We start from the raw sequence: 25,042 nt of genomic DNA on the forward strand, positions 1-25,042 counted from the left end.
CTTGACCATGAAATCAAAGTTTTCTCACCTCCTGCCTATCTGTCATAGTACTTGCAGTGGATCCTGATACAGCTTGGAATTCCTATGTGATGGTCTGGATAGATGTCTGCCTATTACATGTTACAACCCTCTTCAACTGTCGGCGGTCTCTGTGAGTCAACAGATGAGGTCAGCCTGTATGATTTTGTGCTGTACATGTCCCTCCACATTTACACTTCACTATCACATTGGAAGCAGTGGACCTAGGGACGTTTAAGAGTGTGGAAATCTCATGTACAGACATTTGACACAAGTGACACCCAATCATGTGACCACATTTGAAGTCCGTGAGTTCCCTGGAGCATCCCATTCTGCTCTCTCACGATGTCTAATGACTACTGAGGTCACTGATATGTAGTAGATGGCAGTACAATGCACCTAATATGAAAAACGTATGTTTCTGGGGGTGTCTGGATACTTTTGATCACATAGTGTATCTCTGTATTTGAAGATGTGTGTGCCCTTACCAGTTTCTTTGGCACTTCAGTGTAGAAAGAGAATAAATAACACCACAGTGATAGACTGGTACTTCTGCAGACAACGGAAAAAATATGATTTGGAAGCTGAGGAAACAATAATTAGAAATTGTAGTCAGAAGAGAAGTAAAATGAAGTGGGAAGATGTCCAGGAATAGCACAAGTGGGAGAGGAATGACTGCAGCAGAATTTGAAATTGTGGTGGGTAATCTCAGTCTATGTCATGCAATACAGGTGACCTGAATGTCCTGTCCTGATAACATTTAAAAATCTTTGTGAATCTACAGAAAGGAGGTAATGTCTACATTACATTTATGAATCACTCAATTTTGTGTATCATTTTTATGGACTGACCAGATTATCAAGGTTTGCAGAAGAGCTTCTGTGAAGTTTGGAAGGTAGGAGATAAGGTTCAGGCAGAATTGAAGCTGTGAGGATGGGTCACGAGTCGTGCTTGGGTAGCTCAGTCAGTAGAACACTTGCCCACAAAAGGCAAAGGCCCCGACTTCAAGTCTCAGTCTGGCACACAGTTTTAATCTGCCAGGAAGTTTTTAAGATTTGATCTCATTTCAAATATTATTTTTAAACACCGGAAAACAGTAATTGTTACCAGCAACTTGCTCTCGGGTCTGCGAAGGATGCAGTGTGAACACCAGCAAATGCTACATGTCAGCAGCACCCTCCTGATAATTTTGAGCAGTTGCCTTGAGGAAATGAGAGATTTACAAAACACGATCTGGTGACAGACTGGAGATACATACATTGAACACATCAGCCAGGAAAGCTTGAGTACTAACAATTACATTATTACGACTGATCTATTTGTCAAGAAGTAAACCATAAACATGAAAACATTGTCATACTTACCAAACCAACATCCTCTGTTGGCTCTAGCACAATCTTACGTGATTCTCTACAAAGAGTTATATAAAACTGTACAAAATCTGTCCTCTTAACCACCTGATGCAGTCCAAAGCACAATGCTATTATTGCCACTGACATCACAAAGAAGATAATAGTGTTCACGCGCTGATCATCTAGCAGCAACTTCGTTATAATGCGATTACTGGACACAAGAAATCCGGCTGCACCTGAAGAATCATTTATGACTGCAATAACATTTCCACAAAGATACAGGTGAAATAATTCAGTTATTAAGATAATGTTGAAAAAGTGGCATACAAAAGAACTCACAATTTTAGTAGCACATTTGAGAACATTGTTTCCTGATCTACACTTTCCTGCAGATCTTAAATTAGGAATTTAAGGAGTGTGTAATTGCACCATTTAGTATTTTAATGTAAAATTCACCCAAAGAATCTAACCAACTGAGTAATAAGTTTCCAAATTGAACAGTTCTCAGGTATCCGGCCGGGTAGTGTTGTAATTTCTCCTCAATATTTCGGCAGACGTACATGCTGCCATCTTCAGACAGACCCTATATATAGGGTGCTGAGAGGAACAGCACAGCATTTGTCAGGAACTACCTGAAGATGGCAGCGTGTACGTCTGCCGAAATATTGAGGAGAAATTACGACACTATCCGGTCGGATACCCGAGAACTGTTCAAATTGGAAATACACCGGGAAAACTTCAGATCACATATCAAGTTTCCAAATGTAGAATTCCATTTAACCAATACTAGAATTTTCAGACTTCCTTCAAACTTCACTCCTTTCCTAACTTATATTTACAGCCTGACCATATTTCTTCCTACTGTGTGGTCAGTCTGACTCACTGTTGTTCCCTTCATTCAGTTTTGTAGCCTCTGTTTTACTTTTTCCAGTAAACTCTACCCTACATTTGATAAAAACATTCTAAAGCCAAGATCGCACATTTTTAGCAAGTAAAACAGATCACTCCTTCTGTCGTCTCAAAATGAGAAAACTCAATCTGCCCTCCATTTCTTTCATACTTCTCACCTTGCCTCATTTTTCTGATTTATTGTTATAGATTTAATTTTTAAAAAATGCCACTGCCACCCACATGAATCACCCTCCCCTCTTTCTCTATTGTTTTCTGTTCATGGTAAGACTATTCTCATCTTTCCTTTTCGAAACATGCCTTGGCAGCCCCTTCAATCTTCATTTCTCTGCCATAGCAATGCTGTCCTCCTCCAGCTAATGAAGCAAGACTCAGAACTTATTTATAAATCCTGTCCCAGTCTTAGCAGTGTAACTGCCTCTTTATGGTGCACATGGTTGACTTCAGCAAGTTATTTTTCAATGATGATACTGCAAACATTCCTGTGAATGTGTCTATCTAATAAAACATAAGAATTAAATGTATTAATAAGTCATGAATTAGAAGCTGTATTGAGAATGTGTCTTTCTGAGGGAAGTCTGAAAATTCTGATATTGATGATAACATAACAAAATCAGTCTCCTTATAAAATTTCTTTTTGGCAGACTACTACTGTAGACCTGGTGGTGCTTTGTGTGAATAGCTATACTCACTAAGGATGATCTAAAATCAAAAACATAGCAAATAGTGCCCTTTAGAGCAGAAAAATTGAGATTGCAGTAATATAAAATAAAGTCATGTAATGTATCATGGTAAATCTTACAATAATGACAACAAGTAAGATAGCCATGGACCAAATCCTGATTAACAAAGATAAATTCACTTGGTCTATGAATGTATACAATGATTCAGTGACTATAAATCTTTAATACTTCTCATTCGTTCATTCATCATGTTCTGTATATCCATAAGCAAGGGAAACCATCAGGGGCTGTGGAATAAGCCCAGGTATACATTAACAAAAGACATACTAACTGTAGAAGCTTTACCTGTACATTACACAAACAATAAACCATCACTATACTATTATAGTATGTTGATAATTATTACTATTATTAATTAAAACACAATTTCATTCAGTTGTGATTAGACAGTTCGAAAGTAATAACTATCAACATACCATAATATTATTCGCAAGTGAGGGTGATAGGACTACAAAAGTTGGAGACATCACTATACCAACACTAATCATTACTGTAAAAAAAAAGGGGGGGGGGGGGTAAAGCCTAAACACAGAGTGGTGTATTCCAGTTCACCAAGCAGCTAGGACAGTATTTCTACAAAAGGTACACATTTGATACTGGTTTTCTGTGCTCACTACTTCATCTATAATTCATAATGTGGTGTATTTTACCACCAAATGATTTTTTTATGCTCTTGTTAACTCTGTAGATCATGTACCAAGTAAACAAATAATCTTTTCCTTATATTGTTAATATTAATATCAATAATGCAAGTATTTATTCCAAATATTTCTGCCTGCTGGTCCCAAACAGGACTTACAAAGTAGTTGGGTCTAATTTGCAGATGTCAGCTACTGATCTACCTTAAAAAGAGCTGGAAAGAAAATAAATATGATTCTGCAGCCGCACTGGACATAATGTTGTAGCACACCTATAGGGGCACAGTTTGTGTGTGTGTGTGTGTGTGTGTGTGTGTGTGTGTGTGTGTGTGTGTGTGTGTGTCCTCTAGCTAAAGAAATAATTTATTCAGAAATCTATAAGAACAAATTCTGTGTCTGTCTCTAACAGCATATACATATAATAGGAAAATATCTGGCAGAGACAAATAATTTAGGAGAAATGAGACCGCTCACTGAATAGCACAGCTGTTGGGTTGTCAACAGGCAAACTTACCAGCTTTCAGGTTGACTAAGGTGGATTGGGGGTTGTGCTGGGTGGGCAGATAATCGAGGGGTGGCAGGTGCATAGGCTAGGCATGTGATACACGGATAATGGAGCCTGTGGGGTGCGGCACATGATTGTAATGTGGAGATGGGGCTGGAAGGGGGTTACAAGACAGAAAGTGTTTAGTAGAGGGTATGGGGACATTGGGTTATTAATGGAGATTAGAACCAGAAGGGTTATGGGAGTGAATTACATTTTGCAAAGATAAGCCCCATCTGCATAGTTGAGAAAAGCTGGTGATGGAAGAAAGGATCCAGATGGCCAGAGTTGTGAAGCAGACATTGAATTTGAGCATTTCAGCTGCATTTTGTGCCACTAGGTGGTCAACTTTCTTCTCGGTCACAGTTTAGCAATGGTTATTCATTCTGGTGGAAAGTTGGTTGGTTGTCATACTGACATAAAAAGCTGTGCAGTGACTGCAGCAAAGTTGGTGTAAGACATGGCTGTTTTCACCAATGGTCCTGCTTCTGATGGGGTACAGTAAACCCATGACAGGACTTGAGCAGGAAGTGCTGCATGAGTGGATCGGGCAAGTCTTGCACCTGGGCCTTCCAGAGGAATATGATCTGTGTTGGGGCTGGAATATGTATAGGGATGGACCAGGATGTTGCATAGGCTGGGTTGGCAATGGAAACCACTTTAGGAAGGAAGGTAATGATTTTGGATGAGATGTCCCTCATTTCTGGACACAATGTTAGATAGCCAAAGCCTTGACGAAGACAATCAACCAGCTATCCACTGGAATCAATGCCCACTGCCAAATGGTGGTCAATTACATTCTTGACAGCAGTTTGACAGTGGCCATTCATTCCAGCAGACAGCTGCTTGGTTGTCATTGCCATGGCTTGAGTTCAATGACTGCTTCACAATCCAGGCTATCTTGATCCTTCCCTTCATCACCAGCTTTTCTGAACTACGCAGATGGCAGTTATCCTTGCAACACATCCTTCCCTCCCTAACCCTCCTAGCCTTAACCTCTGTTAACAAATTGTACCCATATCTTCTACCAAACAGTTTCGCCTTCTTCTGACTTGTCATCTCCTCCCAGTCCATATCTCCACATCACCTTCATCATGTTCTGCACACTACTGACTCAAATACCAGTGTACCACATACCTAGTCTGTGCACCTGTCACTCCTTTCTCACACATCCTTAGCCAACAAACCTGCTGCCTCCCTCTGAGAGCCATTAGCCGCACATCATCAACACCTCTTCCTGCCTCCTTCCTCCTCTACCATCCCCGCCCAGCACAGCCCCCACCCCACCCTAACCCACCTGTGTGAAATGCATTCCTAATAATGTATGTCCAGCCAGTATAATGTAAGGGCACAGGTGTGTGTGTGTGTGTGTGTGTGTGTGTGTGTGTGTGTGTGTGAGTGTGTGAGTGTTTATACTGTAACTCAATAAAAGATTTATTCTGAATGTTAGCGAGTGTTCTTTCCCTTTTCTTTGTGCCTATTGATGACCCAGTGCTTCTGCTATTCACTGACCGTCCTTCTTTATGCATAAATTATTTCCAAAAGCTTGTACTTATTCATTAATTTGAGTCAGAGGTATACACAAAGGATTCTATAATTTTACAGTTTCAGGCATGAAAATAGAAGGAATTTATACTTACATGCAAATACAAAACTGAACTCAAACAATCTTTGTCCAGAAATGAGAAACTGCTACCGCATTTTCTTGTGAACTGAAGAATTCCTCTTCTTTCCAAGAATTACAGTAACATAAGCAACGAGACAGATGTTTCATTTATGTACTTCTCCCATGCACAAAGTGTTGGCCCTTGCAAGTCTCCCCATTTCATTAGGTTGTTCTTAGTTTTGCAATGCCCATTCATAGCCTGGTCAGTGATTTACACATGTGGTCCAGTCAAAGTTGTCTCTGGCAGGTAAGTGTTCTCCTGGCTTTACCCACAATTGAGGATGATTTATTTTGGCTGCCCATACTTTTTGTCTGGCTTTCTTGGCTGACGTATTTAGTAAAGATGTTGACTGTAAAAAAAAGCACTTCCTAAATTTCAGTCTGTGCCTTATTTCCCTGCAGTGGATGTAACTCAATTTCTTTAACTTTCTTCCTTTTGGCATTTGCAGCTACTTTCTGGCGTGTGTCAGGAGCAGCAACACCTGCCACACAGTACACTTTATAAACAGTAATTAGCCTTGCAATTTCATTGGATCTGTGTTATTTCTTTCATGTGAACAGATTTATATCACATTTGGCACGCTTATTCACCAGTTGAGAAACAGAGTGTCATAGCAAAAGTACAGATCACTTATGGTTGGGTACTCCAATTACTACCAACTAGTTTCCAGATGACAATGTTTCAAGCTGACATCTTATGTTTAGCATCAAAGCAGTGCTGCTGGTAAGTGAGTGATCTGTCTAAGGTAACTGCAAGATATTTTGGTGTATAACAATGCTCCAGATCAATGACTTCCCAAATCACTTTCAAATCCAGAAGCATTGTAGTGATCATCAATTTTTATCTGAAAATATTTATTGATCTGAGGGGATCATTTTTCTAGCTGTTTCTTAACTCTCCAAAAGTGGACAAAACTGTTTGTCAATTAGGCAAATTAAAGTAAGTACTAGATTTGATTATAGCCAGATGAGAAAATTCTATACAATTTTAGGCAATAGTAGTCCTACATTTTGATAATATAAACACTGTGCATTACCATTCAACCAACAATAGTATAATGCAAGCAGATGATAATCTCCATGTAGCCATGTTTGCAGGTTATTTTCAATGCAGAAGAAGAGGCTGTATTACTATTTTGAAGTCATAATGACATGCGATTTGCTGCATATATCTATCACAGAAGTTTAAGTTGGGCTCATAGTGTAGCTATTGTGGACAACATACAGGATTTAAAGCTGGGTCTTCTGCTTACTAGGCAGATCTGTTGACCACTACACCATCCAGACACAACAGTTATCACTACTGCACAGACTGCTCTATCATGCCTCCTTTCAGAATCAAATTCTCAGCTTACACCTACTCACTACTGATGTAGTGTCCCTGCTCATTAGCCTCAACACTCACAGCATCTTGCCAGTTCCTGTAAGAGTTTGAGCTTGGAGTGCTTCTGCACAGAAGGGATCATTGGCCATCATTGCCATAATTATATATGTGATGTCTATTCTTTTGCACTTGTCTAAAAGAACAGACACCATTTTGTCCTGCAGCCACTATGAATCAAGACACAAAGAAATTAAAGACATTAGCTGCCAGTAGGCATTGAGCCTTTACTGACAGACAATATCCTATCCAGCTCATCCATAAACATATCTCCTGTGCCATCATCCAGTGCACATTTCTCTGAACGGTGTAGTTGGGAATTGTGTCTCCAGTATATCCTGCACTCTCACAGTCCTGCTGGCCTAAATCTCTGCTAATCTGTTTCCCACTGCCTCACGTTACCTGTTCTTTTTCCTCTTCTGTTCACACCACTTCTTCCCCATTTAGACTGTGTAGTGCCTTCCCTCACCACTCTTCCTACCTTTCTTCCAAACCATGCAAGCACTCACACTCTCTCGCCCCTTTGCCAGCCCCCACTCTCTTCTCTTCTCTTCTCTTCTCCTCTCTCTCTCTCTGTCTCCCTCTTCAACTCCACTTTCCCCTCCTTTCCTCCCCTCCCTTCCCCTCTTTATCTCTCTCAAATGCTCTACCTTCCACCTTTGTCTTGCTGTACACCTGGTGAGTCATCAGCCCTTACCTACCTCCTCCCCATCTCCATTTGCCCAAGCAATTGCTCTCAAGTACTGATAATCAATAATCATTCTCTTTGCGGGAGTGTGCAATCGGGTGTATGTGTGGTCATGTGGGTTAATCTATGAACTCTTACTACAGAAAGAGCAAGAGCTCAAAAGCTAGTGTGAATACTTTTTTCTGTTATGTCTTTTTATGTACAATGTATCATTCTGCTACAGGCGAGTGGTTGCTTTTCCTTTCCCTTATTTTACACACTTTTCCAACAAAAAGTTCTATCCACATCACCAGAAGTAGTGTTCTGCCACCCACCCAACATACAGAATATAAATTTGTAAACAGCAGCAGACATTATCAGTACATTTACAAAGCTGCCAGGACTTATTTCTGCATTGTACATATGTCAATATAAGCAATTAATGCACTGCAAATCAGTTGCAACAAAGTTTCTTGCATTTTGTTGCAGAGAGATTTGAAATGGAACAAACATGTACTGACTATGTGCCAAGGTGTTGCCATAATTTTTAGATGTGATGATGGCAGTGGAGCCACAACTGGTTATCAGTTTTAATACAGCAGCATTGGACGAAGATATTGCCTTTTATAATATATTGTTCCTTATACACTAAAGCATCAAAGTAACTGGTACAGGCAAGTGTATTCAAATACAGAGATATTTAAACAGGCAGAATGAAGTGCTGCAGTTGGCAGTGCCTATATAAGACAACAAGTGTCTGGTGTTGTTAGATTGGTTATTGCTGCTACAATGGCAGGTTATCAATATTTAAGTGAGTTTGAACTTGGGTGTTATAGCCAGCGCATAAGCAATGGGACACAGTATCTCCGAGGTAGCGATGAAGTGGGGATTTTCCCATATGACCATTTCACAAGTGTACTGTGAATATCAGGAATCCGGTAAAACATCAAATCCCCGACATTGCTGCGGCCAGAAAAAGATCCTGCAAGAATGGGACCAATGACAACTGAAGAGAATCTTTCACTGTGATAGAAATGCAACCCTTCTACAAAATGATGCAGATTTCAATACTGGGCCATCAACAAGTATCAGCATGCAAACCATTCAGTGAAACATTATCGATATGGGCTTTTGGAGCCGAAAAAAAATGGCTCTGAGCACTATGGGACTCAACTGCTGTGGTCATAAGTCCCCTAGAACTTAGAACTACTTAAACCTAACTAACCTAAGGACATCACACACATCCATGCCCGAGGCAGGATTCAAACCTGCGACCGTAGCGGTCGTGTGGTTCCAGACTGTAGCGCCTTTAACTGCTCTGGAGCCGAAAGCCCACTCATTTAATCTTGATGACTGCATGACACAAGGCTTTATGCCTTGCTTGGGCCCGTCAACACTGACATTGGACTGTTGATGACTGGAAACATGTTGCATGTCGAATCTCATTTCAAATTGCATGGGGTGGATGGATGTGTAAGGGTATGGAGACAACCTCATGAATCTATGTACCCTGCATGTCAACAGGGGATTGTTCACGCTGGTGGAGGCTCTGTAATGGTGCAGGGCATGTGCAGTTGGAGTGATATGGGACCCCTGATATGTCTAGATACAACTCTGACAGATGATACATACGTAAGCATCCTGTCTGATCACCTGTATCCATTCCTGTCCATTGTGCATTCCAATGGACTTGGGTAATTCCAGCAGGACAATTTGGCACCCCATGCATCCAGAATTGCTACAGAGTGGCTCCAGGAACACTCTGAGTTTAAACACTTCCACTGGCCACCAAACTTGCCAGACATGAACATTATTGAGTGAATCCTGGACGCCTTGCAACATGCTGTTCAGAAGACATCTCCACCCTCTAGTACTCTAACAGATTTATTGACAGCCCTGCATGATTCAAGGTGTCAGTTCCCTCCAGCAGTGCTTCATACATGCCACATCATGTTGCGGCACTCCTGCATGCTCGCGTGGGCCCTACACAATATTAGGCAGGTGTACCAGTTTCTTTGGCTCTTCAGTTTATAAATACAACACCTTGTACCTGCAGTGATCTTTGAAAGTCATAATTGTAAGCAATCCCAGTTTACTGCTTGCTACGACAATTTTTTTGCATATCTCAAATATTGGTCCTTAATCCGGGAAACTTCGCAGCAGTTCATGAGGTTGTCAGAACCCAAAACAGAGCCATTAGAATTCTTACAGGTGGACACAGATAGATAGTTATGTATTCCATTGTTTAAAATACTGAAACTGCTATGATTGCCTTACATTTATATCCTGACATAGTAATGTATATCAATAACTTAATGTAATGGGGGATGATTGTGATATGAGGAAAAATGGTAAAATAGTGCAACAATCAAGATTAAAAGGAAACTTGCATGGTATAGAAAGTAACATAAATTTGTGTCAGTAAGGTACATGCTGTACAGGAATTAAACTTTTCAACAAAGTGCCACAAAACATAAAATGTATAGTAAATAACATTGGTGTTGGAATATCTACTAGGGCAGTGGTTTCCAACCTTCCTTAGACCACCACCCCTGAGTATGGGTTCTAAAGCCCATTTTTTAAGAGCTATAAGCCCTACTTTAAATTTGTTGGTGATATGAGTGTGTATAATAATATTTAGCTAGCACAGAATATAATATTTTTATTAGCCTTTCAGTATTTTTCATACAATTGGCTTCATCAAAGTTTACAGAGGGTTTTAGTTTCAGTACGATATTCAAATAGTTACAGAAAGGGGAGAAAAGGAACTAAAGACCTTTTCTTCAGCATTATGTAAAACAACATTTTATACAATAATTAAATACACACATAAGAAAAGAATCACAGTAAATAACTAGCTTATATAATATCAAAACATTTTCTTCATAGCTTAGGTAAAACATATATTTTGATGATTAGTTTCTAAGAATTCTTCAGTTGTATAGAATTCATTGTTTTTTAGCCAGGTTTGCAATGTATTCTTATATTTATTTAGTGGTACTGTACGAGCTGAGCATCGTAACTTATTGAAAAATTTTATGCTTAAATACTTATAGTTATTATGGACTACAGCAAGTCCTGTGGAAGGCAAATCCAGCAGGTGACTGTTTCTTGTACTGAGTGCATGCACATCACATCTCATGTTCAATTTTTTCAGATTTTCTCTGGCATATATTAGACAGTTACATATGTACATGCTTGGCACTGTGATTACGCTGAGAGATTTGAAATAATTTGTGCAGAGCTCTCTGGGTGCTAACCCCTCCATGCACCTGATTGCTTTCTTCTGCCATCTGAAAATACATTCAGCCCCTGGGGAGTTACCCCAAAGCAATATTCCATATTGCAGTTGGGAATGAAAAAAAAGCATAGTATGAGTGGAGTAGCAATTGCTTGCTCATATTGCTTCTTAATTTATACAATAAGAAAAGTACTCATGCCAATTTACTACATAGATAATTGGTGTGTCCTTCCCATGAGAGCTTTTGGTCTATGATTAGTCCAAGTAATTTCACTGTTTTGTTTTCATTTTTAGTTACTTTGAGATTAAATATTATTTCTTCTGTTTTTGTTTGATTTATGCACAGCTGGTTAGCCTGACACCAGTAATTAGCCATTTGCATCATTTGTCTATTTCTGTCCAGTACACTCTGTAAGTTCTCTCCTGTACTAATTAATGTCATATCATCAGCATATAGTATGTTCTTACACGGTATCGAGAAGTCATTAACATAGACAATGAACAGAGCCTTGGGGTATTCCTCTTTCTATAGGGAGTATTTCTGACCTCTGCTGATTTGCATATACAAGTTGTAACCTATTGCTTGGATAAGATCTGAATAGTCGGAGTGTGTCATCTTCAATGCCATAGTATTTTAAATTTTTGATGAGTATGTCATGTGACACCGAGTCAAAAGTTTTACTTAGGTCAATAAGTGTTCCAGACATTGATACTCTTTTTTCATACCCTTCATAAACATTGCTTACCAAAGCTTCTATTGCTTTTACAGTTGATAGGTGTGACCTGAAGCCAAACTGTTGTTCATTTAAAATTTTGTTGGTTTCAAAATACCTGTATATCTGCTTATGCACACAATTTTCTACTAACTTGGATATGATTGGTACTATTGAAATGGGTCTGTAGTTATTTGGGAGGTTTCTTTCACCTTTTTTATACACAGGCAATGTAACTGTGAGCTTAAGACAGTCGGGGAATATTCCTCCATCAAGTACTCTGTTTGATAGTGAGAGAAGTGGCATTTCAATTTCTTTTGCTATACATTTAATGATGAGATTACTGAGTCCATAATAATCTTCTGTTTTGGAAATACTTCATTTGTTTATTGACTTATGAATATCATTTAATGTGATTCGGGTCCAAGTGAACTTCTCACTTCTTGTCTGTTTTGCACAAGCGAGCAATGCTTCTGCATCAGAGGCAGAATTAATGGGTGGGGTGGTGACGCTATTTACAAAATATTCATTGACAATATTGCAGTCAATAGGGATACTCCTTTCTTTATTGGTATTATTTGTTTCCCTTTTAATGACAGTCCAGGCAGCTTTACATTTATTTTTAGAATTTAAAATATATTCATCATTTGCACAGCACTTAGCATTTTTTATTTCTAATTTGTAAAGGTTTCTCATTTTAGTGTAATTTTCCTTGTCCCTATCACTGTTATGAGATTTGTCTTTCATAATCATCAGTAGTATTCTGAGTTTGTTAAGTTGTGGGGTGTACCACTTGTGAGTATTTTGTTGCTTATGAGTAATATTACTCTGGTACCTTTTGGTTACCAAGGGGTATGTCATTTCTACTATATGCTTGATCTCTGTCAGGAAAATGGAAAAACATTTATTAATCGTTTTCTTGTTATCCATTACATGAGTCCAATCCATTTCTTTTAACTGATTTATCATTTTGTTTACATTGGATTCACCTAGAATTCTATATGTCACTCCTCTCTCTGTAGAACTGAAGGCTGACTTTTCTATTTGAAGCCATAGCCCTGCATGATCTGATATTCCTAATTCTATCACATCACATTGTATGGAGTCTCTTTGTACATTGCTACTTATGTTATTAAGGCATGCGTTCAGTCTAGTGGGTTTTTCATTGAGACAGTAATAGTTTAATGACTTCAGAGTGTTAATCATATGAATTACATTTTTTCTCTCTGTCCTTATATCTATGTTAATATCACCTACAATTACAATTCTATGCTGTTTATATTTTGACAACAACAATATTAAAGTATTAATTTTTTCTATAAATACTATCTCATCAGAGCCTGGGATTCAACAGATTGAGACAATTACAGTTTTTTGTTCATGCATTACCACACCGGCTACTTCTATTGTAGCTTCAAGGCATATTCTACTAAGGTCTATAACTGAGTAATGCAATTCAGGATCACTTGTGACATATATTGAGACCCCACCATGTGTAATACTTTTTCTGCAGTAGCTTGTAACTAACAAATATCCAAGAGGAACACACAACTCTATTTCAGTGTCTTTCTCCAGTGTTCATTGATGCATAGAACACTGCAGTTGATTCTATCGAGGCAGTATTGTGATTCATTGATTTTACACCTAAGAGATTGTACATTTATATGAAGGAGGAGAAAACTGTCACTGCTACATAATGGTATTCTACTTCCACGGAACCTTCTGTATTCATTTATTTTCGCTACATGAGCATAGACTATTAACTGGGCAAGGGTTCCAAACCATTAGTCAAAGATCGTAATGAAGACTCAATATGAACAACAGCAATAGTAAGCTACGTTTGACAAACATGAACATCAAAAATAAAAAATGAAATCAAAGTAGCTACCACAAAGCACAGGACCATATAGAAAATTAATAATCTTGGCAGTATCAGCATTCATATTACAGTCAGTCTGCACATCTAAAACACTCTGGTATATTATTGGATGCCAACAGAACATATGATACGCATGATGGAGAGGCATCTCGGCAAACTAGTAACAGGAGGAGAGCACAAACTGGATGACAACTAGTTGAGCACAAACTGGATGACAACTAGTTATTTGTTTATAACAATATTGTAATATTTAAAAAATACATTTACCATCTTCATGGGCAAGTCAATTAGATTCAGACTGATTATAAATATATTTCTCTTAACCTTTGACACTTTTTAATAATTGAATATCACTACTTGCAAATTTAAACATTTCTGAATAGTGAATGCTTTCATAGTTCACTGTCACCTAGAGTTCTACCTTGATTAAATCTGTCAAACATCTGATTCTTGTGTCACACCAGTTTGTGGCATAATCATCATCTTTGTTCACACTGCTGCTGAGGTAATCTCAATGATTGCTGAACTCCCCAAAAAAGTAGCCTACACAAAGTTAGTTAGTTACATGTTCCATGGATTATTTTGCACAATAGATCAGAATGCTGTGGAATGAGTCATTTTACATTCACATTGCAAATTAATTTCTACATATGGTTACATTCTGAATATTTCTAAGAGCTTCTCTCTCTCTCTCTTTTTTCAAAAAGAAAAACGATATACAGATGTTAGTAACTCCTACACACCACATTTTACACATTACAGTAACAATTCTCCTACAGAACTGAAGGAGTTGTTGTCAAGGTGAAGCTTTATCAGTTTGTTACCAAATTTTACTATGTTGTCTTTCAGACATTCATATCAGTGGATAAGTGATCAAAAATTTTTGTTGCAGCATTGTGCACCCGGTTTTTTGTTAAAGACAATCTTAATATGGGGTAATGAATGTCATTTTTACTTCTGGTATTGTAATTGTGTACCTCATTGTTCCTTTTGACCTGTAGAGGATTATTTACAACTTCTCGAGGGAATAAATATACTGTGAAGCAGCAATCCGAATGCCTGACTCCTGAAACTGATGTCTACAAGATGATCATGGGTGACCACATACGGTATAACCCCGCTTTTACTTTCCCGGATTTAACGTTTTCCCGCCGTTTACGACATTTTTTATCGGTCCCGTCAAATTTCCTATGCCCACAATGTTAATTTGCACCTGATTTTGCGTCAACATAATTATAATTTTCCCGCGATTTACGCATTACGTAAAAAAGTCTGCGGAGAAAATATGATGCTTGCATAATGTTAGCCGTCCAGTAGTGTTTACAGATATTAAGTGGTTAAGTTTCTTGACAGCAGGGCACTCTATTCATCGGATTTGAACGGGTAAACGAGTAGAAGTTGTAAGAATTCGTGCATATTTCCCGCCGCTGCCTAGCTCTACGTGGCCTAGTGGCTGATGGGAGTAACTAGTTTCGTTCGAGTGAAGATATTATGACCAATCACAACCATTTTCAAACTGTCTCTACTGTAGTGATGGGCTAAACTGCGATTTTCCGATATCAGTGATTTCTGTGAATGCTACTTTTGAGTATCTGTGATTCTTAACTGTGATTTGTCGCAGTTAAGAGTCGCAGTTAAGGAACATAGGTTGTGTATCCCTCCGCCACTGCTATTTCTGCGATTTCTGCTACTTCCGCGATTTCTGCTACTTCTGCGATTTCTGTGACTTCTGCTACTTCTGTGACTTCTGCGATTTCTGCGATTTCCGTGACTTCTGCTACTTCTGCGATTTCCGTGACTTCTGCTACTTCTGCGATTTCTGTGATTCCTGCGATTTCTGCGACTTACCACCGTATGAGAAAGTTACATCTGTCAACACAGAAAATTGCATCTCAACAAACCTGACTTTGGCAAGTATGTTTTACGTTTTTTCTTCCGTTGGCTTTAATTTTGTATTAAAGAAACAACTGTGAAAATATTAATAGTGTAATTAATATGTAAGTAGACGTACAGTACCTTAATAGTTCGTATTTAGAAAATGAATTGTAACATATTGTTATGTTCACAGGTACCTGAACTACATTTCAGTCACTCAGTAAAGTGATAACTCAAAATATCATTGTCAACAGATCCGAAGAAATTGCCACTGCGTCTTTAGACCGTTTTCGTCAGACGAGAGGTTAGTTTCTAAGCGTTTCGATGGACTTAATTACTTCAGTGTGATCGTTCTTGCAAATGTGATATTCATTATAGCAAATATTAGCAATCTACTCTGTCAATTATATTGCTAGTAATTAATGACAGCAAAAATTGTTTAATAATCCTTGTGTTTTTGCAGACACAGTTCTGACTCTGATTACTGGTTGCTGTACATATCTATCCACATCAAGGCTGTTTTTGAGAGAGACTAGTGAAGATTCAAGACAGTTCTTATAGGATTTGCAGTTTAAAAGTGAAATAATTGTGAAATAAGTGTGTGAATGATTAATCTGTGTTTTATTGAAGCTGTTGTGCGATTTTAAAGGAATAATAAATGTCAAATACAGTGAGTGAATAATACAAATCTCATTTTCCACATGTTTAAGCCGCCCTATACCCATAATTTTCCGCCACTTACTTATTGGAAAGTGACATGCGGCCCCCCCCACCCCCACCCCCCCTTTCACCATAATCTTGGTGTGACACTGACCTGTAACTTATCCTGAAGTCTACAATATGCATTTTGAGGCTGTTGATATGAAAGTGGGAAGTACAGATCTTCCAGTTAAATCAGGAATAGCTTAAGTGCATTACTTGAAAGTAACACAGGAAAAGCTTACTTATGTAGGTGGTAGTAGTGTCGGCAAAAAGTTCTTGTGTGTGAAGTTGCCATGTAGAACACCAGGTGTAAAACTTTTCTCCCGAGTCTTGAACTGTGTCGGAACAAAAGTGAGGCATTCATATGACTGTTTTCATTTCTCTACACTTATACAGATGTCTGAGTTCTGCTGTGTTAACACTACAAAGTCCTGTAGGCATGTGGAGTATTAACCAAAACTGTCATATTGGAAGCAGAATCAAACACATTTGTTACGTTACTTGATATTTTCAGGAGAAAAAGGCAATGTTGTTTCTTATTAATATAATACATTCAGAGTCACAGCAGTATTTGACCAACCATAACTGATGCTGAATGTGCATGTCGTCATATAATATGAAGGGCTTATTTCAATAGTGGTACAAGTCCATCACCTCCACTTTCCTGTCTATAATGCGTCTGAAATTAGTGATCCAAACAAACATAAATAAAGGTTCATCTCTAGCAAGAAGCCATATGCTTGAATATTTCTGGTATCTCAAATGCAGATTTGTCAGCGCTCATTTAACTTTACGAGTCTGTATCTCAAAATGAACGAAAATGGACTTGTACCACTATTGAAATAAGCCCTTCATATGCACACACAGCACATCGAACTCGTGAGGCACAAGGCTCTCATAACGAAGTACGTACGTCGGTCAACAGATGACACTAGGAAAAGTATGTTAACTGCGCTTTTTAGTTGCTACTTGCGACTCTTAGTTGCGACTTGTCACGGAAATCGCAGTTAGACTTGATACCGCATAGCAGAGATGGACGTAGTACGAACTTTGGCCAAAAGATGGCACTGTTAACCGCGCTTTCTAGTTGCTACTTGCGACTCTTAGTTGCGATTTGTCACGGAAATCGCAGTTAGACCCGATACCGTATCGAAGAGATGGACGTAGTACGAACTTTGGCCAACAGATGCCACTGTTAACCGCGCTTTTTAGTTGCTACTTGCGACTCTTAGCTGCGACTTGTCACTGAAATCGCAGAAAGCAGTGCTAAATTCGAGCAATAGATGGCTCACGTCTTTGAATATGAAATACTACTTGCGACTGCTAACTGTGACTGAAATCGCAGTTAGATTCTGTAAAGTTGCTACTGTGATATCTGTGACTTCTCAGTCACTGTGATTTCTAACAGATACGCGATTTCCTGCCCACCACTACTCTACTGCGTAAATGCAGTTTCGTGATTGTTGTGATTATCGTGACAGCTTTGTCGAACGATATTTATTGTGTTACGGCGTATGGCCACGTGGAGGGCTAGTTGACACCGTCATACATATTGTGTTGCTCAAATGTTTTAACTTTTTAAGTGTAAACAGAGCGCCGGTTACGTATTGTATTCATGCTGAGCAAAACGTATTTCGAGAATTTATTCTCGTTGTCAAGTGCAGCATTTACGTATGTATTTTTTGTGATGTTACAAAAACAAACAATGTGAGTGATAGTTTACATGCGTGTGTGGTTTCCCACATAACTGATGAGGCACAGTACCTGATAACCTCAAAAAGACGAGTACAGTGCAAGAGACGCAGAATAACACATATTCAAACACTATACAAAATTCTTATTTACATATTTGCACTTGACAACGAGAAAAAATTATCGAAGCGCGTCATGCTAAGCATGAAAAATACGTAACTAGTGCAGTATTTCACTATTTAAATAATGAATGACAGCTGCAGGCTTTCCAAAAACATCGATTATGACGTTTGAAACTAAAAATTCTCGAAACGCGTCGTTAAGCATGGCTCTGAGCACTATGGGACTTAACTGCTGAGATCATCAGTCCCCTAGAACTTAGAACTACTTAAACCTAACTAACCTAAGGACATAACACACATCCATGCCCGGGACAGGATTCGAACCTGCGACCGTAGCGGTCGCGCGGTTCCAGACTGTAGCGCCTAGAAGCGCTCGGCCACTCTGGCCGGCCCTTAAGCATACCAAAATACGTAAAAAGTGCAGTGTTTCAGTATTTAAATAATGAATGACAGCTGAAGGCCTTTCAAAAACATCGATTACGACGTTTGAAATTAAGTCACGCGTTTCCACTTCCCAGACAGTTATCAATTCCAGTTACACCAGCGGTTTTTATTAGATCATAAACCATTATTAGATAATGAAAATGTCCCTGACAAGTCTTTTGACACCTGTTATGTAAACACATCATACATAAAGCATAAAGTGCAAGGGGGGTATCCTATACGTAACTTTTACAGCTTAAAACATTATTTCCCTTTTACATTTTGAACCTTCCTGGCAGGTTAAAACTGTGTGCCCGACCGAGACTCGAACTCGAGACCTTTGCCATTCGCGGACAAGTGCTCTACCATCTCAGCTACCGAAGCACGACTCACGCCCAGTCCTCACAGCTTTACTTCTGCCAGTATCTAGTCTCCTACCTTCCAAACTTTACAGAAGCTCTCCTGCGAACCGTGCAGAAATAACACTCCTGAAAGAAAGGATACTGCGGAGACATGGCTTAGCCACAGCCTAGGGGATGTTTCCAGAATGAGATTTTCACTCTGCAGCGGAGTGTGTGCTGATATGAAACTTCCTGGCAGATTAAAACTGTGTGCCCGACCGAAACCTTGAGGACTGGGCGTGAGTCGTGCTTCGGTCGCTCAGATAGTAGAGCACTTGCCCGCGAAAGGCAAAGGTCCCGAGTTCGAGTCTCGGTCGGGCACACAGTTTTAACCTGCCAGGAAGTTTCATATCAGCACACACTCAGCTGCAGAGTGAAAATCTCATTCTGGAAACATCCCCTAGGTTGTGACTAAGCAATGTCTCCGCAGTATACTTTCTTTCAGGAGTGCTAGTTCTGCAAGGTTCGCAGGAGAGCTTCTGTAAAGTTTGGAAGGTAGGAGAAAAGATACTGGCAGAAGTAAAGCTGTGATGACCGGGCATGAGTCGTGCTTCGGCAGCTCAGATGGTAGAGCACTTGCCCGGGAAAGGCAAAGGTCCCGAGTTCGAGTCTCGCTCGGGCACACAGTTTTAATCTGCCAGGAAGTTTCGTATCAGCGCACGCTCCGCTGCAGAGTGAAAATCTCATTCTGGAAACATCCCCTAGGCTGTGGCTAAGCCATGTCTCCGCAGTATCCTTTCTTTCAGGAGTGCTAGTTCTGCAAGGTTCGCAGGAGAGTTTCTGTAAAGTTTGAAAGGTAGGAGACGAGATACTGGCAGAAGTAAAGCTGTGAGAACCGGGCGTGAGTCGTGCTTCGGTAGCTCTGAAGGTAGAGCACTTGCCCACGAAAGGCAAAGGTCCCAAGTTCGAGTCTCGGTCGGGCACACAGTTTTAACCTGCCAGGAAGTTTCATATCAGCGCACACTCCGCTGCAGAGTGAAAATCTCATTCTTTTACATTTTTCCGCATTTTACACCATTTTTTTTTTGAAGTCCATTGAAAAGTGTAAAAGTGGGGTTTCACTATTATTCTCACAGCACATTTTTGGGCAATGAAGTCATTCATGTGGACAGACAGCTTGTTGGCTGTCATGCCTACATAGAATGCAGTGGATCGGTTGCAGCTTAGCTTGTAGATCACATGACTGGTTTCACAGGTAGCCCTGCCTTTGATAGGATAGGTGATGTTAGTGATCCGACTGGAGTAGGTGGTGGTGGCGGCAGGACTTATGGGACAGGTTTTGCATCTAGATCTAATATAGGGGTAGGAGCCACAAGGTAAGGGGTTGGGAACAGGGGGTGTGTAAGGATGGACAAGTATGTTGTGTAAGTTTGGTGGACGGTGGAATACCACTGTGGGAGGAGTAGGAAGGATAGTGGGCAGGACATTTCTCATTTCAGGGCACAATTAGAGGTAGTCGAAACCCTGGCAGAGAACGTAATTCAGTTGCTCCAGTCCTGGGTGGTACTGAGTTACGGGGGGAATGCTCCTCTGTGGCCGAAGGATGGAACTTTGCGAGGTGGTTCTTACAGCACGTATTTGGGCAATGAAGTCATTCATGTGGACTGACAGCTTGTTGGCTGTCATGCCCACATAGAATGCAGCAGATTGGTTGCAGCTTAGCTTGTAGATCACGACTGGTTTCACAGGTTGCCGTGCCTTTGATAGGATAGGTGACGTTAGTGATCGGACTGGAGTAGTTGGTGGTGGAAAGATAAGGCATGCTGTGGACAAGTGCTCCACCACTGTTGTTTTGAACCACAGGGATTATCTGGCAGAAGGGCTCCACCAGCTGTCAGATACTTCCAGTCACAAACTTTGCTAGTGATCCCATTCCAGAAATCTAGCTGGATCTCCAGTCACTTCTCAAATCCTTAGGCCCATCCCAGAACTTCTCCCAGGAGTCCACCTCTCTACTCACCCCTACCACTCCCTGCACTCCTACCTTCTACATGCTTCCTAAAGTCCATAAACCTAACCAGCCAGGATGCCCCATTGTGGCCAGTTACTGTGCTTCAACTGAGAGAATCTCTGCTCTCGTAGACCAACACCTTCAACTTATTACCTGGAACCTATCCTCCTATATAAAAGATACCACCCATTTCCTCCACTGATTCTCCCTTTACCACACGGTGCCCTGTTCATCACTATTGATTCTACCACCCTATACACTGATATTCCTAACGCCCATGACCTTACTGCTATTGAATACTACCTTTCCCAACACCCAACGGATTCCAAACCAACAACCTGCTTCCTAGTCACCATAACCAACTATATGCTCAATCACAATTACTTATCATTTGAAGGTATTAGCTACAAACAAATCTGAAGTACGACTATGGGCACTTGGATGGCTCCATGCTATACCAACCTATTCATGGGGCATCTAGAGGAATTCTTCCTGAAAACCCAGAATCATAAACCCCTAACCTGGTTCAGATTCACTGATGACAACTTTGCGATCTGGATTGAGAGTGAGGACACACTATCCACATTCCTCCAGAACCTCAACAACTTCTCCCCCATTTGCTTCACCTGGTCCTACTCAACCCAAGAAACCACCTTCCTAGATGTTGACCTCCACCTCAAAGATGGCTACATCAGTACCTCTGTCCATATCAAACTTACTAACCACCAGCAATACCTCCATTTCGACAGCTGTCACCTGTTCCATACCAAGAAGTCCCTTGTGTACAAGCCTAGCCACCTGTGGTTGGTGCATCTGCAGTGACAAGCAGTCCCTCTCAAAATATACCAATGGGCTCACTGAAGCCTTCACAGACCACAATTATCCTCCCAACCTTGTACAAAAAGAAATCTCCCATGCTGTATCTTTCCAGTCTCTCACCATCTCCCAAAGTCCCACCATCTGGCCACAGAGGAGCATTTCCCCATAACTCAGTGTCACCCAGAACTGGAGCAAATGAATTATATTCTTCACCAGGGTTTCGACTACCTCTTGTCATGACCTGAAATGAGAAATATCCTGCCCACTATCCTTCCCACCCCTCCCATTGTGGTATTCCGCCGTCCACCGAACCTACACAATATACTCGTCCATCCTTACACAAACCCTGCCCCCAACCCCTTACCTCATGGCTCCTACCCCTGTAACAGACCTAGATCCAAAACCTGTCCCATAGATCCTCCCACCACCTACTCCAGTCCGATCACCTATCCCATCAAAGGCAGGGCTATCTGTGAAACCAGTCATGTAGTCTACAAGCTAAGCTGCAACCACTCTACTGCATTCTATGTGAGCATGACAACCAACAAGCTGTCTGCCTGCATGAATGGCCACCGACAAACTGTGGGCAGGAAACAAGTGGACCATCCTGTTGCTGAACACACTGCCAAACATGACATCCTTCATTTCAATGACTGCTTCACAGCCTGTGCCACATGGATCCTTCCCACCAACATCAGCTTTTCTGAATTGCACAGGTGGGAACTTTCCCTGCAATAGATCTTATGTTCCCGTAACCCTCCTGGCTTCAACCTCTGTTAGTCATTGTCCTCACCCATCCAGCCCCTTCCCTGTCCCCATTCTAGCACTACACAGCTATCATTCCACCATCACACCCAGTCTCTCCTTCCCCCCCCCCCCCCCCTACCTCTCCCTTGCCCTCCGTCTAACCTGTAGCACTTCTATTTCCACCACCCCCACCATACTATCCCTCCCCCTCCTTGCCCCAGCCTCCTCCTCACCCCCACCCAGTTGCTACTCCCATCATGCACTAGTGCTGCTGCTCGTAGTGTGGTTTCAGTTGCCTGAGACTGCAGTTGTGTGAGCGAGCTGCGTTTGTGTGTGTGTGTGTGTGTATGTGTGTGTGTGTGTGTGTGTGTGTGTGTATTGTTGACGAAGGCCTTAATGGCCGAAAGCTTTATTTGTTGTGTCTATCTGTGACTCAGCATCTCTGTTATATGGTGAGTAGCAACAACTTTCCTTTTCATAACATTGTTACTATTCTTAAAAATGTTTGTCCTGGAGTCATTAATTATTCTAACTGATTTCCACTGATGGGTATCTATACTGTAGAGTGCTGTGTTATTTATCCTAACTAACTGTGCATCATGATCAGAGAGAGTATTTGTTACTGCATAAACAGTTACCTTCTTGCTCTGAGTTTCATCAAAGAAAATATTATCAATTAGGATCCTACTGTCTTTGTCCACTCTTGTTGGAGAATTAATTACTGAGGTCGAATTGGAGGATCCAAGTAAGGTTTCCAGATAATTTTTTCTGTCAGAATCTCTTAGAAAATCTATATTGAAGTCACAGTAAGGAATCCAGGTTCCTCATAAATAATTCATAATATCCCAGTGGGGATCTATAACGCACAATTAGAAGAAAAAAAATTTTCAGCATTAATTCACAAGAACACACTTCTATGTGCTGATCACTACAAAATCTACTTGTCTCAGCATTTTTGAACTTGTGTTCCATCTTAATGTACATAATAACTCCTCCTTTTCCCATGTAATTTCTGCACAAATAAGCTGCAATACCGTAATCTTTTATATGTAACTTATCTAACCCTGTGAAATTTCCAAGCAGAGAAGCTCTTCTACGTTACTACTCAATCCTCTAATATTTTGATGAAATAAGCTAAGCTTTTCTGTGCATTATTAAGTATTTTGTAGCATGTTTCATTATTTTCACTTTTTTCAAAATGGATGCCTGAATCGTAATTCTAAACTAAAAATGGTGTCACCCTGACATCAGTAACTTCAGGGACCTTGGTACATGTGATGGTGGCCCACCATATTATTATCTGCAAGGAGTTCAGCCAACCTATCTCCCCCACTCCTATTCAGGTGTAGATCATGTCTGGCATATTTCCATCTCACAATTGTAGCAACTGGCACTGCACTCATAAGAGATATCGCTTCAGTCAACAGCACTGCAGCAGCAGCAGCCTAAGCAGGTCTAATACTTCCATTCATTTCCTTGTTGACCAGTCTGGTGAGGCAGCTGAGGATAGCAAAACAAAACTCTAAGTTTTAAAGCTCACACTCAAGAATCATTCACACAGAAGAATTGTACAACCATACCATCATTTGATCATCGGACAAACTCCCATATGGGCGATTTAATAATAACCATCCCTGGCATACAGAAACAACTGAAAGATTTGAAAGCAAATAAAACACCAGGTCCGGATAGAATCCCAATTTAGTTTTACCGGGTTCTCTATGGCACTGGTCCTTTACCTAGCTTGCATTTATCGTGAATCTCTAACTCAACACAAAGTCCCAAGCTATTGGGGGGGGGGGGGGGGGGGGGGGGGGAGGCGGCAGGGGGGGGGGGGGGAATTGCAAGTGACTTTAGTGTATAAGAAGGGTGAAAGAATAGGTCCGCAAAATTACAGAGCAATATTCCTAACTTTGGTTTGCTGCAGGATCGTTGAATATATTCTGAGTTAGAATACAATAAACTTTCTTGACACTGATAAGTACAAATCAATTTGGTTTTAGACAGCATCACTCATGGGAAACTCAGCTTGCCCTTTTCTCACATGATATACTGTGAACTATGGATGAGGGGCAACAGTCAGATTCCATACTTCTAGAGTTCGAAAGCATTTGACATACTGCCCCATTGCAGGCTGTTAATGAAGGCACAAGCATATGAAATAAGTTCACCGATATGTGAGTGGCTTGAAGACTTTTTAAGTAACGGAACCCAGTATGTTCATCAGAGACAAGGGTATTGTAAAGAGTGCCCCAGGAAGGTGATAGGACTGCTGTTGTTTTTTATATACATAAATGATTTGGCAGACAGGATGGGCAGTAGTCTGCAGTTGTTTGCTGATGATGCTGTGGTGTATGACAAAGTGTCAAAGTTGAGTGGCTGTAAGATGATACAAGATGACTTAGACAAAATTACTAATTAGTGTGAGAATGGCAGCTAGCTCTAAATGTGGAAAAATGTAAGTTAATGCAGATGAGAAGGAAGAACAAACCTGTAATGTTTGATTACAGTATTACTAGTGTCCTGCGTGACACAGTCAAGTTGTTTAAACGTCTGGGA

General features: G+C 40.4%; 1 protein-coding gene across 1 annotated transcript in view; it reads right to left on the reverse strand.

The window, feature by feature from the left end:
* Positions 1-25,042, reverse strand: part of LOC126175423 (equilibrative nucleoside transporter 4) — a 176,084-nt gene that overhangs the window by 129,616 nt on the left and 21,426 nt on the right. The window contains exon 6 of the mRNA XM_049922222.1: positions 1,383-1,606. Coding sequence (XP_049778179.1) covers positions 1,383-1,606 — 224 coding nt within the window. The remainder of the gene's footprint in view (positions 1-1,382; positions 1,607-25,042) is intronic.

Source organism: Schistocerca cancellata, chromosome 3 (assembly GCF_023864275.1).
Source record: "Schistocerca cancellata isolate TAMUIC-IGC-003103 chromosome 3, iqSchCanc2.1, whole genome shotgun sequence".
Classification (NCBI taxonomy): Eukaryota; Metazoa; Arthropoda; class Insecta; order Orthoptera; family Acrididae; genus Schistocerca; species Schistocerca cancellata.